The sequence below is a fragment of the Suricata suricatta genome, chromosome 11, assembly GCF_006229205.1.
Source record: "Suricata suricatta isolate VVHF042 chromosome 11, meerkat_22Aug2017_6uvM2_HiC, whole genome shotgun sequence".
Classification (NCBI taxonomy): domain Eukaryota; kingdom Metazoa; phylum Chordata; class Mammalia; order Carnivora; family Herpestidae; genus Suricata; species Suricata suricatta.
Window position 1 is genome coordinate 46,490,543 of NC_043710.1, and position 14,880 is coordinate 46,505,422.

Consider the following 14,880-nt stretch of genomic DNA (forward strand, 5'->3'; position numbering starts at 1 on the left):
GGGGGTGGGGGTACTTTCACCCACTAACCTAAGAAGCATTTCAGAGGTCTTCTTAGTTCACTTTTCTCTTTCTGGGCTCTAACATAGACTGTAGTACATGATAGGCATTTGGTAAGTTTGCTGGGGAGAATAAAGCATAACTGTGCGGATGTTTACATGCTGACTTCTTAGACTCTAAGGCTTTTGAAAACGTCTGTGAGTCAAGCGTAAAAAGAAAGGCTAGAGAGTCTGTACAATAAGTAACTGGATGGAGCTGGAGGAGTAAGTTAAGGAGGGGAGGGAAAGGAAGAGAGGCTTTTGGTGGGGAGTAAAATGCCAAAGGCAGAGGAGAGGTGAGGATGCTTAAGCATTGATCTCCCTCCATGTCCTCTGAGAGGGAGAGTGAAGAATGAGGCTTTTTTCTATTATTATTATTTTTTTGTCTGCTGAATAATTCTTTAAAACAATCTTCCTCAGAGCCTGGGCCACGTGGATCACAGATCATTCGGGTTCAGGTCAAATAGTTTAACTTCAGAGTCAAACCATGTGTGGTTAGGAGAAGCATGCATTTCTCCTTATCTGCTAGGGATGCTTGTATTTATGAAATTGACTCCTCATTTTTATGGCCTCATGTTTTTATATCTTAGATTTTACTGGTGGTTACTTCAAATTGCTTTGGGAAATAGGTAGTATGTCAATAAAATAAATAAATGGATTGTATTCTACTTACTTAGCAGCATGAAGGTATTATTAAACTTTTGGAAGTGGGTACATATTATAATCCCAGCAGCACTACCACAAGGTTATTTTCAGGATGCAATATAAAGAAAGTAATGTCTGGCTCTCCCGCCCCATTTATGTAGACTTACCCCATCTACATTAATGCCTGCTGGGGATTCATAAAAGCTCATCCCAAGAGATGGCAGAAACCATATGATATAATGAGCATGAAAATAATATTGTAGCCAAAGTGCATTTCTTCCTGTTCACCAGAGGATTCATACATGAAAGAAATTCTCTATATATGAAAAACATGAAAAAGGTAATTTTTAGAGCTCAAACTGTCACAGTTGAAATAAACTCCACCGAGGGAAGGAATTTCAAACATACTGTAAGCACAGTCAGTGTTTTGATTGGAATTCCCATGGTAGCAGTCACCCATTGGGCTGTATGGAAAGAAACCCCACTAAGATGATGTGAGAGTTACACAAAATGACATCTATTGTATAGCTTAGTTAGTGCTTAGAGTTAACAATGCTGTAATACCTAAAAGTTTGCTAAGGGGATAGATCTTATAAGTATTCTTATCACAACAACAGCAACAACACTAACACTAACAAATAAATAAGAAGGCAAAAGGAAGAAACATTGGGAAGTGATGGATAGGTTTATGGCATAAATTGTGATGAGGGTTTCATAAGTGTCTACTTATCTCTAAACTCATCAAGTTGTAGACCTGAAATATGTATAGCTGTTCATATGTCAATCATACCTTAATAAAGTGGTTTTTTTTTTCCAAAAAGTGTCATAGTCAAGAAGGCTTTAAGCATAAACCTCCTGAGTTTCAGAAAACCAAGATAATTTAAGAATCATGTGCCACAGGGGCAGTAACTTGGATGCCTTCAGGGCCAGGGAGGGAGTACAAATGATTGAAGCAGGCTACAGAAGCAGACCAACAGTTACTCTGCAGAAATGCAGACCCAAGATAGCTTGGTCTCTTGGTTTTTCAGGAAAAGCAGGAAATCCAGACCTTTACAGGAATTCTTCCAAATATAAATGCTGGCAACTAATATAAAAATTTATAAACATTACTCAGCAAATGGCCCTCGAGGTCTCTAATTTGTACCTCAGAAAATATGTGTCTCAGAGAATAGGCTAATTCTCTAATTGAGATCCAAGAAACCACAAGAAAGCCTGTTAGTGACATGAAGAAAAGCCTCTGGAAGAACTTCAGCCCTTCTTTCTGCTCACCAGAGGATCTGTCCCCTTTCTTCTCTCTTTACTGGCTCTCCAATTTAGCTTGGCAACTGCCCCTGGTCCTGTCTGCCCCAGCTCCAGCCCATGACCTGCCATTTTGATTCCCCTTTTTGACCTCAGCAGCTCTTCTGGATGCTGTTCCACTGTGTGTCATTAGGCCCCATATCATGACTCAAGATCCTCCTGCTTCCCTTCTGGCTCTTGCTAGGTGCAAGCTTCTCTGACTCTTGGTGGTCTCTTACCAGGGGACAAAAAATGGGGAGAACTGAATAAAGCCATTGTTCATTTTAATGATAATCATGATCAATGGGTATTTGTAGACCATGTGATATTTATCAAAGTGCATACACACTCACCATTTCATATTATTCATGTAAACTTCTCAGACAGAGCAGGCTTTTGACTATTTTATAGTTATGGGAACTGACAGGGTAACAAGAGGACAAAGCAAGTGACTAGCTCATCACTAGCCTATCAAGTTAATACTATCTATAGAAGGAACTACTGCTTTTTTGGGGAAACTTCTTGAGCATCTCTTACAAGAAGAGTCCTTGACAGAATGATGGATATTTGTGTTCTCAGAGGAACTAAAGTTCTGGAGTTACGAGGATAGGTTGGCCAGTCTTAGTTCCAGTAACAAGCATCCTACTAAATCCCTGTCACTGTACATTGGCCAACTGTGGGTGTCCAAATGGAGAGTAACACAGCTCCAATTTCCTGGAAGCTCCTCAAAATTCCTAAGCAGTGGATAGACGCCATAATAATAGGGCCTCTTCCATCATCTCAACCAATGTGCATCATGATGATTCATGAATGGATCTGCTGTCAACATTTCTATATTCTCTTTTTGTATGGTCAAGTTATTCCCAAACCTGTCCTTCAGTGTTCTCCATCTCCAAAACCACAAAGATCAAACTCACTGGGTTAACACCCAATGTGTTTCAGAAGCTGACTCATTCTCTTATTTTATTTTCATTATTTGCCTCTAAATTAAGTTCCTGGATCCAAGTCCAGTGTATGTGTTTTGTTGTAGGCTTCCCCCTACCAATAAACAATTATCTGACACCAGCAAGTTGTCAAAGAGTTCAACTAAATTCTGACACCATCTACTGGACACAGAATCAGAACCACAGGTAAAGGACTCAGTGCTACAAAACTGCCCTCACTTCAGATAACAATCACAAGTTCAGGTTGTCACCTGTGCCTCTGATAGACTGGCTAGAAATCAGAGGTTCCCATGATCCTCTCCTCAGGTTTGCTAGAGTGACTCACAAAACTCAGGAAAACCCATTTACTCACTAGATTAATGATTTATTACAAAGTATATTAAAGGTTACAAATCAACATTCAGATGAAGAGATACATAAGGGGAGGTACTGAATAAAGGAGCGTCTGTTCTCATGGAGCTTGGGTTGTGGCACAGAGGCATGTGGAAATGTTCTGGCTTCCCAACATGGAAACTTTTTGAAACCCCTTCTTTTTATAGAGGCTTCATTATGTAGGTATGGCTGATTAACTCAAGGGCCATAGGGAACTGATTCAACCTCTAGCCCCTCTCCCATCCCCAGAAATCAGGGGGTGGGCCGAGAATTCCCACCTTCTATTAATGGTTGTTTCCCTTGGCAACCAGCTTCCATGCATAGGTGTCTTGCAAAAGTCACCTTCATTAACATAAACTCAGCTGTGATGAAAAGGGCTTGTTATAAATAAAAGACACCCATTTTGCCTTTATGGCTCTGAAGGGAGTTCAGGAACTGAGGACAAATATTATAAGATACCAAATATTATAAGAAGATATTTTCCCATTGCTCTTATTGCTCAGGAAATTCCAAGGGTCTTGGGAGCTATGAGCTAGGAAGTGTGGATGAAGACCATGTATATATGAGAAATATACTTTGGTCATCAGAATGACTTTATATATGTATTTTTTCTTATAAACTACAATATGACAGCTCCATTCTTGACCTTTCTATCTTGATACCCCATTGTCCACATTCCAGTAACACTGATAAATCCCTAGTGCCCAGTTATGCCTTTTGCTAATGCTGTTCCCTTTGCCCAAAACCTCTACCTTACTATCTTTGTCTGACAAGCTCCTATTCATCCCTCAAAACCCAGGTCAAATGTCCTCTCCTCTGGAGAGTCTTCTCCAAGTCCCCTGATGAGTTTTCCTTCCTTTGCTTTGAGCTTTCACAGAATGTGGTCCGTTTCTTATTAGCTTAAATTTATTACTATTCATTACTTCTCTCTGTCCCTTGCTTGACTGTGAAGTCTTGAGGGTCTTTGTTTTTCAAGCTGTTCCTGGCACATGATGGATAACTAAAGTGTCTTTGTCGAAGGAGAGAGAAAAGTAATGTGACAGTAATAAAACTATTTATTGGAAATGCCAGTCATGTGCTAGGTGCTTTCTCAACATTATTTTTAAAATTGACATCAACCTTGTGAATTAAATTTTAAGATCATGGGGTTTAGAGAGGCTAAATAACTGGCTCAAGGACACACAGCTAGTGGATGGTGAGCATAAATTTAAGTACAGGTCTGTATGATTCTTCCAATAGACAATACTGCTTTCTACTCTTACCTAGTTAAAGTTCCTGCTCAAACTTTCCTTCCACGTGCTCAGGGATTCTGAGTGCTTCCCCCTCCTCCAGTCCCTGTACCTCTCTCCAACTGAAGAGGTCCTGGAACACAGAGGTCTGGAATTCCCTGACCTGACTCTGAGACAACTCTCTCTCTCACCTGGCCATTATGTTAGAGGCTAAGGGAGGTGGGGAGATACAAATGAAAATGGGAAGAGCTGGTTTCACTAAAAATTGTGGGATTTAAGAAGTATAGATAGCACTATTTGGAGCCCACTTAACTAAGTAATAATGTGGAAAGGAGAGAGGGCCTCCCCACCAACTTTGCGAGGAGTCAATACCTATACACTAAGGGCTTAAAAACACGGCTCAGCCTTGGATCTGTGAGGGCAACCTCCAGGCAATGGCTTCAGCAGGGCCAGTAGCTCCAGAGGGACACAGTCCTCAAAGTGGCAATGGGGACCCACTGCTCTGAAGCTCCAGGAAGCCACATCAACAGTGGGAGGTGGTATGATGTGATGTGCTGGAGAGTGCTGGGAGACGCCCTGGCAGGGACTGTGTGGTGCTCAGAGAGCCCTGGCAGCACACACCAGTAAAGGGTCTGGGGGTCAGGAAAGAGGAGAAGGAAAATGATGAGGGGACATATGAGAGAACCCCTAGAGAGATGTCCTGACATAAGTGGTAATGATTCTGAGATGGGAATACAGTAACAGTAGGTGGTAAAAGAATTGGAAAGACACTGTGAGTTACTGTTCTCTCGTCCTATTTTTATCCTCAGTGCACTTAGGTGTGGGAACGTGCCGGCTGACATGCATCTTTATGGACCCTATTGTATATCCCATATTGCTTTATTTGATTCACTTATTCACCCACTCAACCAGTATTTATTATGTTCCAGATATGGTTTTACCATTCATACAGCCATCATAGCGTAACTGTACACTGATTTCACTACAGCCTCACCAACCCAGAAGGGAGTAACTCTTATGTTAACTGTTAGTAGTTTTGTTTTGTTTAATGGTTTTGAAATACCTAAAAAATATAAGAACTGGTTAATAACTTTTGTTCTAATTTCAAAATGTGTAATTAGATAAGCATTTTTCAAGGTTACACAAATTAAATGTCACAAATCAAAGTATCAAAATGGCATGATTACCCAAATGTGGGCTCTCGGCGAATATCAGGAGTGTGTGGGGGCATCCTTCCCCAGGCTGGCTGGCTGCAGCCTAAGGCCTCTGCACCGTTCTTTTTCTAGATTGTTAGTGAGGACTAACCAGGGGTGGCTTAGAGGTTCCCAAATCTTAGTGCATGAAAAGTAGAACATGTTAAGCTCAGTGAATGCCTGCTGGGGAATGAAGGAGAAATGGCATGTTTACTTTCTTGCTTTCCTTTTTTTGCCCCCTCAGTAATCCAAATAAACTGCATTCAACCTTTATCAAGACGGTTCTGAGTGTCATGGTACTAGAATAAATGCTCTAGCTCCACCTCCTGGAAGCTTCCCCCATCCTAAGCCTAACTCCATCTGTGTTTTTGTTCTGAACCATCAGGGCCCTCCTGCAGGCATATCCTGCAGTCCACCTACCATCATCCTGACGGGGGAGTCCAGCTCACCAGAAGGAGAAACTGATAAAAACCTGGTCAACAGGTATATCCCATGTGCCTAATCTTTGTGTTGTAAAGAACAATATTTCCTAGCATGTGAGGATTAGACAGATATATATATATCTTCCTTGTTGATCATTTTATTGATGAAATACAATCAAGCACCTTTTCCAAATGGGAGAAAGAGCTTGGGATTTTTTCCATTATCTATCCCTCCCACCCCCAAATTATTTTTCTTCTTCTGGATCTGGCTCTTTACACTTTGTACTTTAAGAAAACACAAATCATAGCAGGCAGTTTTCTATAATAACTGCCCAGATATTTGCAAACAGACCTGAGAGATATGAGTTTTTGACTGGAGGATTCTGCCCCTGGCCAAAGTGTATCCTGGGTGGAAGATGATCCTTTGGGCAGGACATTGGCTCATATACACAGGGATGTCACTGCCTGAGTTTGGCACAGCACCAGCACATGCATTGGTTTCGCTGGAATAGGACCATGTAAGTATAGTTTCCAAAAAGCTACAAAGATCATTCTCATACAAATATATAGTGAGCATGTGTCCATGTGTCAAAGATTGATTGAACTCATTGACAAGGGAACCATGAGTATAACAAAGTCAGTTCAAAAGAGGATTTAAGAGATGGAAATACATAATCAGTGAGGAGGAAAAGAATGCTGGAATATGATTGCTAAGTTAGCTATAAAATAGGTTAATATTCCACAATGAAACCTTGTTTTTTATCTTTCTTCCCCTTCTGGGGATCATCTACATCTCTTTCAGGCAATTATTCACATTTTATGAGTTTTCTACAGTTAGATGTTCACTCAGAGTCTGAGCCCTAATGAACAGTAAATAGCCAAAGTTACATTTCCTAAGGGAAGTGTTTCAAAAACTTTAATAAGCATCAGAATCACCTGGGGGGCATGTTCAATCATGCCCCACCTCCAGAGTTTCTGATCCATTTGGTCTGGGGTGGAATCCAAGAATTTGCATTTCTAACAAGTTCTGAAGCTTAGACAGGCTTGTAAAAGAATGGTCTAGGATGACTTTGAAAGAATATACAGGTATCTGTGTGTTTATCAGTTGTGGACAAATTTTCTTAACAAGATGACTCTGTTCTGTCTTTCAGAGCTCACAGTCCCCATAGGAGGCTTTCTCACCGACACTTGAAGGTTTCCACTGTTTCACTGACTTCTGTGGGTAAGGGCTAGTCCAATTTATCTTATTTCTGCAACCAGAGACAGGAGCCCAGCTGAAGGTGTATTTGATCAGACAGGCTAAGATCTGATGGCTTAGCCAGGCTCAGCCCCTTCCCCTCTCCTGATTCTCAGGCAAGTCCATCCCTATGAGCCAGGAGGGTAAAGTCAGTCTGCCCCTCTGTGTTTGAGTCCAGAAGAAGTATGATATTTAATTTTAATTTATTTGGTAGAAAGCAAAGTTTAGGGAGTAAAGAAAAAGATGAGGAAGTCAAAGAGAGTATAGCTGGATGAGGCTCAATTCTGGGGCCCAAGGGGCAGAGGCCTCAACCTCCTGCTAGACATGCCCACATCCATATAGGCATGTGCCTGAAAGCAAGCGTGGTTGCCCCAACCACCAGTTTATTCTCCAAATGGTTTCTCAGGGTCTGTTCTGGACCATTGGAACAGAGATGTCATACAGACTTGTATGATAGTCTCTGCCTTCATGATGCTCCTAATCTATGAGGAGACTAAGAAGTGAACATATATAATCAAGACACTGTACTTTAAGGCTCTTCACAGAAGTGTCAGGGAAACTGAGGCAAGAAGGGGACCAATTTTGTCTGGGGAGGGGGTAGGCTGGATAAGAATTCAAGAAGAAAGAGTATTTAAGTTGTGCCTCAGAGAGTTGGACAGACAGACAAGAGAAAGAAAAAGCATTCTAGGTGGAAGAAACTACATGGTGGTGATGCAGGAACCATGGCAGAGCAACAGAATGTTCTGATGTGTGTATTAGGGTCAGGGCTTTTTCAAATGCTAGAAACCTAACTCAAACTCTCTTACAACAAAAATATATACGTAATACATTCATTCATACATACAAATAAATAAAAGCCAGGTCTTGCGGTTTCAAGAGTACTGAATCCAAGTGCTCAAGTTGGGTCATTAGTGATTGGTTTATCCCATCTCTCCAGTTTCATGTTTTTGTTTTGTTTTATTTTGATTTTTTGCAAATGGCTACCAGCAATTCCAAGCTTATGTCTCATCAGTGGAAATACAGTGCCTTTTCCTGTATACTCAACAATTACAAAATTTGCCTCTTCTTGGCCTACCATCGGCATCCCTGAGCCAATCACTTGGCCAGGGGGGATTGAACTCATTGGGTAGCCAAGGCTGGGGTGGTGTGGAGGATAGAGTTTAGCTTCTTTCTAATTAACATTACTGAGACTCAGAGGAGTTTCATTCAATGCAAACTGAGGAGGTACAACCAGAAGAAGGGGGAAGGGAGGCCGGAAAGGCATAATGAAAGCTGTTCATCACCAAGGGGGAACGGAAGGGGCTTAGGAGAAGTATGTGGGATGAGCAAAAGTGATGGGCCAAGTTTGGCCTTTGCACATGACTAGAGACTATGAGGAATCCTGATGCAGTGAGGCAGGAGAACTGTAAGGTCAGATATGGCTCTTAGGAAAGTCATTCTGATAGGCAATAGAAGATGGACTGAAGGGGATAGTCTGAAGGTAGAGGACTTGGGAAGTAGTAGCTGTTGTAATTGTGCAGGTGAGATCTAAGAAACAAGAATGGAGAGGAGACACAATTTCCAGAGATATTTATGAGGTAAATGATGATCAGGACTTGATGATCAGTGGATGGGACATGAAGAGACTGAGGAGGGAGAGTGGAGTGACTCCCCTGTTTCTGAGCAGCTGGGTAAAGTAGTGTCATTCATCCAGAGAAGGGCTGCTGGAGAAGAGGCACTTCTGGAGAAGGATGGGGGTAGACAGTACAAGTAGAGGAAAGGGAGGGAAGGTGATCATGATCTTTGGAGTGATCCCTTTATCCACATACCTTAAGCTCACTAGTTGTTGAAGAAATAGAGGCCTGAAGGAAGAACACACTAGAGAAACAGCATGGAGGTGGAGCTCCTGATGGCTTTCCCTAATGGCAGAGTTTAGGACAGTATTGGGAACCTAGGTGGAACCTGAGACCATTTGTTACAGAGGACTTGCCACAATCACAGACTACAGGCAGCCCTATCTGTCTGGGGCAGCCTTATCTGTCTTCCTGGCCTAGCACTGGACCAACGTTTGGCTGGCTGAGTCTACTCTGGGCAGCTTCCCTGGGATGAGGAGTTGGAGGACCTAAGGATTCCATGGCTCCTTGCCCCATGTTCACCTTCCCACTGCAGACCCTGCAGGACATGTTATTGACCTGGTACATGACCAGCTGCCAGAGATCAACATCTCAGAGGAGGACAAGAAGAAAAACCTGGCGCTGCTGGAAGAAGCCAAGTTGGTGAGTGAACGATTCCTGGCCCGCCGCGGGAGGAAGTCCAAGAGTGGCCCCGGAGACTCCCTGTCAGGTAGGATGCACAGGTGGCTGCCTTGAGCACCTCCAAGGTGGGGTAGGGGACAGGGAGGGCCAGGCCTGAGTTGTAGTGGAAGCCCTGCTTCCAAGGGGTGGACTTGCCCCCAGGCCTCTAGGCCTCAGGAGGACTGAGTCCTATGGAGAGAATCTTGTGAGGAGAAGACATCTTACTCTGTCTCAGAAGCTCTAAAATACTGATCCAACTTTGGCCCAGAAAACTCTGCTTTTCATATTTTAGGCCTATTGTGTTTTTCTGTTTCACCAAGAAATGTTAGCCCATAAGACAGTCATGAATTTAGCATGGGTTTCCCCCTCCCTGAATCCTGCATAGAGAGAAATCCCTGTGTGATGCCTGTGTACACAGGCTCCTGGGTCATCCTGCATGGATGGAGTCCTCCTGTGGTAGGAGCCTTATCTGGCAGTCCAGAATCAGCCCCTGTCCCAGACAAAGTGATCCTAGTTCCCAGTGGTCAGAAATACCTGAAAGGATGTCTTTGTTTAGCTGAAGTTGTAAACCTTCACAAATGCTGGCCAGTTTGTGTCTGTCTCCACAGTTGTTACCCCAAACCTCAGCCCCGGAGCTTCTCCAGCATCCTCTCAAAACAACTCACTTACTGTTCCCAAGCCACCTGGTGAGGTCCAGCGCCCCTGACATCTCCTGCCCTGGCTTCTCCCTTTGGGTGGTAGCTGAGCCCCTCCTGTGGGCTGAGCAGGATGCCTTCTATCTTGCAGGCTTTTTAGTCAGGACCCCTGTTTGGTCTCCTCCGCAGAGGGCTCACAGCTCGGCCTGGCTGGGCTGCCTCTGAGGAGGTGGATGCACTTTCTGTTGGGGTTCTGAGTTAGTGTGGGAAGACAGGCCTAGCCCAGGATGTGGCCAGGTAGGTAAAGATGGAGGTCAGGTTCTGGGAAGAGCTTCTTTAGAAGGGCCTCTATTTGGGCCACTCTTTTCTTTTTTGGTTTCTTCCCTTTTGTTAGGCTGTGTACAGGGCCACACCCACAAACCAGCGGGAAGAGGCATGGTGCCAGGGAGAACAGTGTACCCTTGTCAGAGCTGTGGGGCTAGCTCAGGTTCCTGCCAGGCAGCCTGCATTCAGTACTTCCTGGATATGTGACCTTGATTTCCCTGTGCCTCGATTTCCTCATGTGGTTTTTGTGCTGATTAAATGAGGGCTCACCACAGAACCTGACATGTGGGAGATACTCAACAAATGGTGATGTTACTGGTAATCAGGCCTGAGGGAACTGGGGGAGAACATTCTGGGGAAGTAGATGTTTTTTTGCTAAAGGGTCAGCTGACAGTCTGGAGTGCTGGACATCACTCACCAGTGTCTGGACCATTCCAGGTTTGGATGCGTGCAGTGGCCCACAGTCTCCTTTGCCTGGAGCACCACCACAGGTAACAGGGACCCAGTTTGGGATTTCTATGTCACCTGGTCCCTCTTCTTACTCCTTAACTCCTGTAAGGCCCTCTATGATGTACTGAGATGAGGGTGCTGGGATGGGGAGACATCTATACCACTGCCAGGGACCTCTTTGAGGGTATATTCCAAGAGGAGATGTGGTTTCTTCACATTGCTGTCTGACTTGTGTTTACTTTCTCCAGCAGAAGGGGGATGAAGCCAACGTCTCTTCACCTCATCTTGGTGAACCTGTGAGTATGAGCTCTGCCTAATTTGCATGATTTGGGTGTGGGAGACACTGTTCTAAAAGCTGGCCCTGAGAAGATTATGAGTGGGCGTACATGATTGGAGGGTCAAGGCTGGGGAAGCTAAAAGGTTCCTCCATCCTATCATGACTGGAAGTCTGAAGTGGAGGAGGTAAAGAGATAGGATTTAGTGGGGATCACCTCCATGGAAGTCCTGCCTATATCCCTGCACCCTTACTCAGGCCACTGGCCGGAAACCAGGGGGAATACTAGGCCCAGCAGCCTTCAAACAAGACTGCTGCTTTTGTCAGCTCTAGTGAAAAGTGCAGTAAAGTTCCAGTGCCCAGTTGGGATTCTTCCTGGGGGCAGTGTGGAAAACCTCATCTTTGATAATGATCACTAGAAGAGTCCCACCCCTACTTAGAGCAAAGTGCTCAAGGTGGTGTTGAGGGCAGCATAAAATATAATATCATCTAGAACTGGAGCTGGAATAGAGTCCCCTAGGAGAGTTCAATACTCACACAAGATAGCCCCACAAATACTGCAACATAGACCTCTAGGCTCCTCACAAAGCAGGTTTCCCTCAGGAAATGAAATAAGAAAGGATCACCTGGTCCAATGATCCTTAACCTCTTTCAGATCATGGAACTATCTGTGAAATTATTGAAAGCTGTGGATTCTCTTCCCAGAAAAATACAACACACACATAAACACACATACACATTTTCAGTAATTCCAGAGGTTTCACAAATCTGATGAGAAATCGAGTCCCTAAGAGTTAAGGTCCTTGCCAGGAAGAGTCAGGACTAAACTAGAGTCAAGGCCAAAACTTGTAACTGCCCCCAAACTGCCCTCTATTCCACTCTCCTCCACAGATCCTGGCCCTTGGGAAGTTCTTGGCAAATTGTAAATGGCAGGTCCCCTTGTCCTATCTGTTTTATAGACCTCAGTCATGTCTATGGATCCCCTTTACTGGTTCAGACATGACTGAGAAGCCCTCCCCTAGCATTTAGTACACACGTATGCACACACACACACAGGCCCCTTAGCAGGTCTGTGGGGGCAGAGGCCCCACAGTGGAAGTGGCCACACCTCTTTCCTCTCCAGCCTGCCTCTAGAGTTCTGGCTCTACCTTGTCTCTTTCAGAATGTCTCCAAAGGGCTAGCTGACCGGAAGCAGAATGACCAGAGGAAAGTGTCTCAGGGCAAGCTGACTCCTCGTTCTCCTACAATTGAGAAGTCCAAAGAGACTGCAATTGAACAAAAGGAAAACTGTGATCCCCTCCAGTGCTCTGAGGCCACACACAAGGGCTCAGCTTCTGGCATAGGCAGTGGTGGGAAAATGGCCTTGAATAGCCCTCAGCCTGGTCCTGCTGAAAATGAGCTGGGAAAGGCGCTACTGAAGACGGCCAGGGAGGGCAACCCTCTGCCTAGAGGTCCAGCCCAGGGTTCTGGAGGGGCGGTTCCCCTGGCCCCCGAGGGAAAAGATACAGCTGGAGAGTCAGCAGGGTCAAAGTTTGGCTCCAAAGCTGAGCTGTGGCCTCCTGCTTCTCGGCCACCTCTACTGCGAGGGGTCTCCAGGGACAGTGGTCCTGAAGAACCTGGCCCCCGGCTGCAGAAAGTGCTTGCCAAGCTGCCTCTGGCAGAGGAAGAGAAGCGTTTTTCAGGCAAAGCTGGTGGCAAGCTGGCCAAGGCACCTGGACTCAAAGACTTTCAGATACAAGTGCAGCCAGTGAGGATGCAGAAACTGACTAAGCTCCGAGAGGTGGGTTCCTGAGGGCCAGCTGGGCAGGTTGTACACTCCAGGTGGTTCCTGAGATGCAGACCTCCGGGCTGAGCTAGAGCTGGGGCAGGGTAGCTCTGGCCTGGACTTGGGCCTTATAGGGCCCTAAACTTCCCACCCTGATAAATTAGGCCCACTGTGCAGCCTCTTCTTCATAATTGCCATTTTCAGGTGCTTTTATCTCACTTACTAGGGTGAGGTCAGTGTGGGATATGGTTGCCACACAAAGCCACATGAAGCCACATTTTAAGGCAGTTATAGGAAGGGGCACATGGGCCCTCAGTACTGGGCTGTGTTTTCCCCTCCAGCCAGAGCTGGAAGCTCATAAACAGGAAGCCCTTCTTGATGGAGCACCTTGTCATGCCTAGGACTGGGCTAGGAAAGGATGGAATAGCTTTTCCCTTTGTCAGGCCCCCTAGCTTTCCTTCCTGATGCCTGTTAACAAAGGGCCTTAAGTCCATCTTCAAGGATAATGATGGCCAAGAGAGACTGCTCTCCCTGTGATGAATTTATTCCAATGTCTGTGATGTCCCCAATGTTCACTGGACATCAAACTAGACACAGTAGTCTCTCATGGGCTATCACGCTATGCAGGGGGATATTGGGAGTATCCAGCAATGTAGGGGACAGAGACAGGATGTGGGGGCAAGAAGAGGTTAACAGGACAAAGGAATCATTACCAAGTCCTCTCTTCCCCAGAGGGTTAACCCAGGCCACAGGTCAAGGCAACTGGGACTGCACGGGGTGGGACCTGGCACCCTCACGGCCGGAACTGGACAAGGCTCTCCTGGCTCCCCTGCAGAATGGGTGTGAGAAGGGGAGGAAAAGAGGTGTCTGATAGTGGTCAAGCACAAGAGAGGAGGTTTTTGTGCTAGCGGGGACACATTGCAACATGTCCTATTCAGAAACCTTCATTACTATTCAGAAACTTTCCATGATGTTCTGAATTGAAGACTCTTGGGAGCTGTTAAAGAAACAGGTGAAGGGCCATGGGCCAATTACTTTCATTTGGGCCATGAGCACCCTCTGCTGGCCCCTTCCCTTCCTTCTTTATGCAGGGGGTGAAACACTCAAGTAGCCCCTGCTCCACATGAGACTGAAAATCCCTTCATAAGCACAAGTAACAAGGGGTGAGGAGATCTGTCAGACATTGGAAGTGCTGGTCTAGTGCTGATGGACTTGGAGCAGGTGTGAGCCTACCTGTGCCATATACATGCGGTCAGCATCCCCATCTCTCCTGGGCTTTGACTGCTGAGGCCCCAGGCAGTATAGCGGAGCAGCAATTCTCAGGCCTCATTTGTCTGGAGAGTTTAACAACTCAAGGGATGCCGAAACAGGCTGCTGGGGAACTGCCCTACAAGTGGGCATTCACTGCTCTAAACAGCAGGGGAAGCTCTAGCCAGCTCAAAGCACAGTCATGAGCTCAACAAAGCTCATTTCCAGCGGAAGTTTCATATACATCCAAGGGACCATCCTGTCCCCAGAGTGCTGAGATCTGTTTCTGTTTGTTGCATAGCTCTCAGCCACAGTGTGGCTGGAGCTCATTTGCCCAGAAGCCCACAGGTTTATTTAAAAGTCAGGCCATTCTGTCGGTTGCCTATTAGTTTTCTTGATTGTTTCCTTTGCCTTGCAGAAGCTTTTTATTTTGATGAAGTCCCAAGGGTTCAGTTTTGCTTTAATTTCCCTTGCCTTTGAGGATGTGTCAAGTAGGAGATTGTTGCAAATGACATATCAGATAAAGGGCTAATATCGAAAATGTACAAGGAACTC

General features: G+C 45.2%; 1 protein-coding gene across 4 annotated transcripts in view; it reads left to right on the forward strand.

The window, feature by feature from the left end:
* Nucleotides 1–14,880, forward strand: part of MRVI1 (murine retrovirus integration site 1 homolog) — a 125,741-nt gene that overhangs the window by 62,049 nt on the left and 48,812 nt on the right. For 2 of the 4 annotated variants that reach the window (XM_029914645.1, XM_029914646.1), the window contains 6 exons: nt 6,083–6,180; nt 7,271–7,341; nt 9,505–9,678; nt 11,027–11,079; nt 11,287–11,334; nt 12,475–13,092. In XM_029914645.1, the coding sequence (XP_029770505.1) occupies nt 6,083–6,180; nt 7,271–7,341; nt 9,505–9,678; nt 11,027–11,079; nt 11,287–11,334; nt 12,475–13,092 (1,062 nt within the window). Of the gene's footprint in view, nt 1–6,082; nt 6,181–7,270; nt 7,342–9,504; nt 9,679–10,237; nt 10,316–11,026; nt 11,080–11,286; nt 11,335–12,474; nt 13,093–14,880 lie in introns of all 4 variants that reach the window. The other 2 variants (XM_029914648.1, XM_029914647.1) reach the window with 2 other exon arrangements.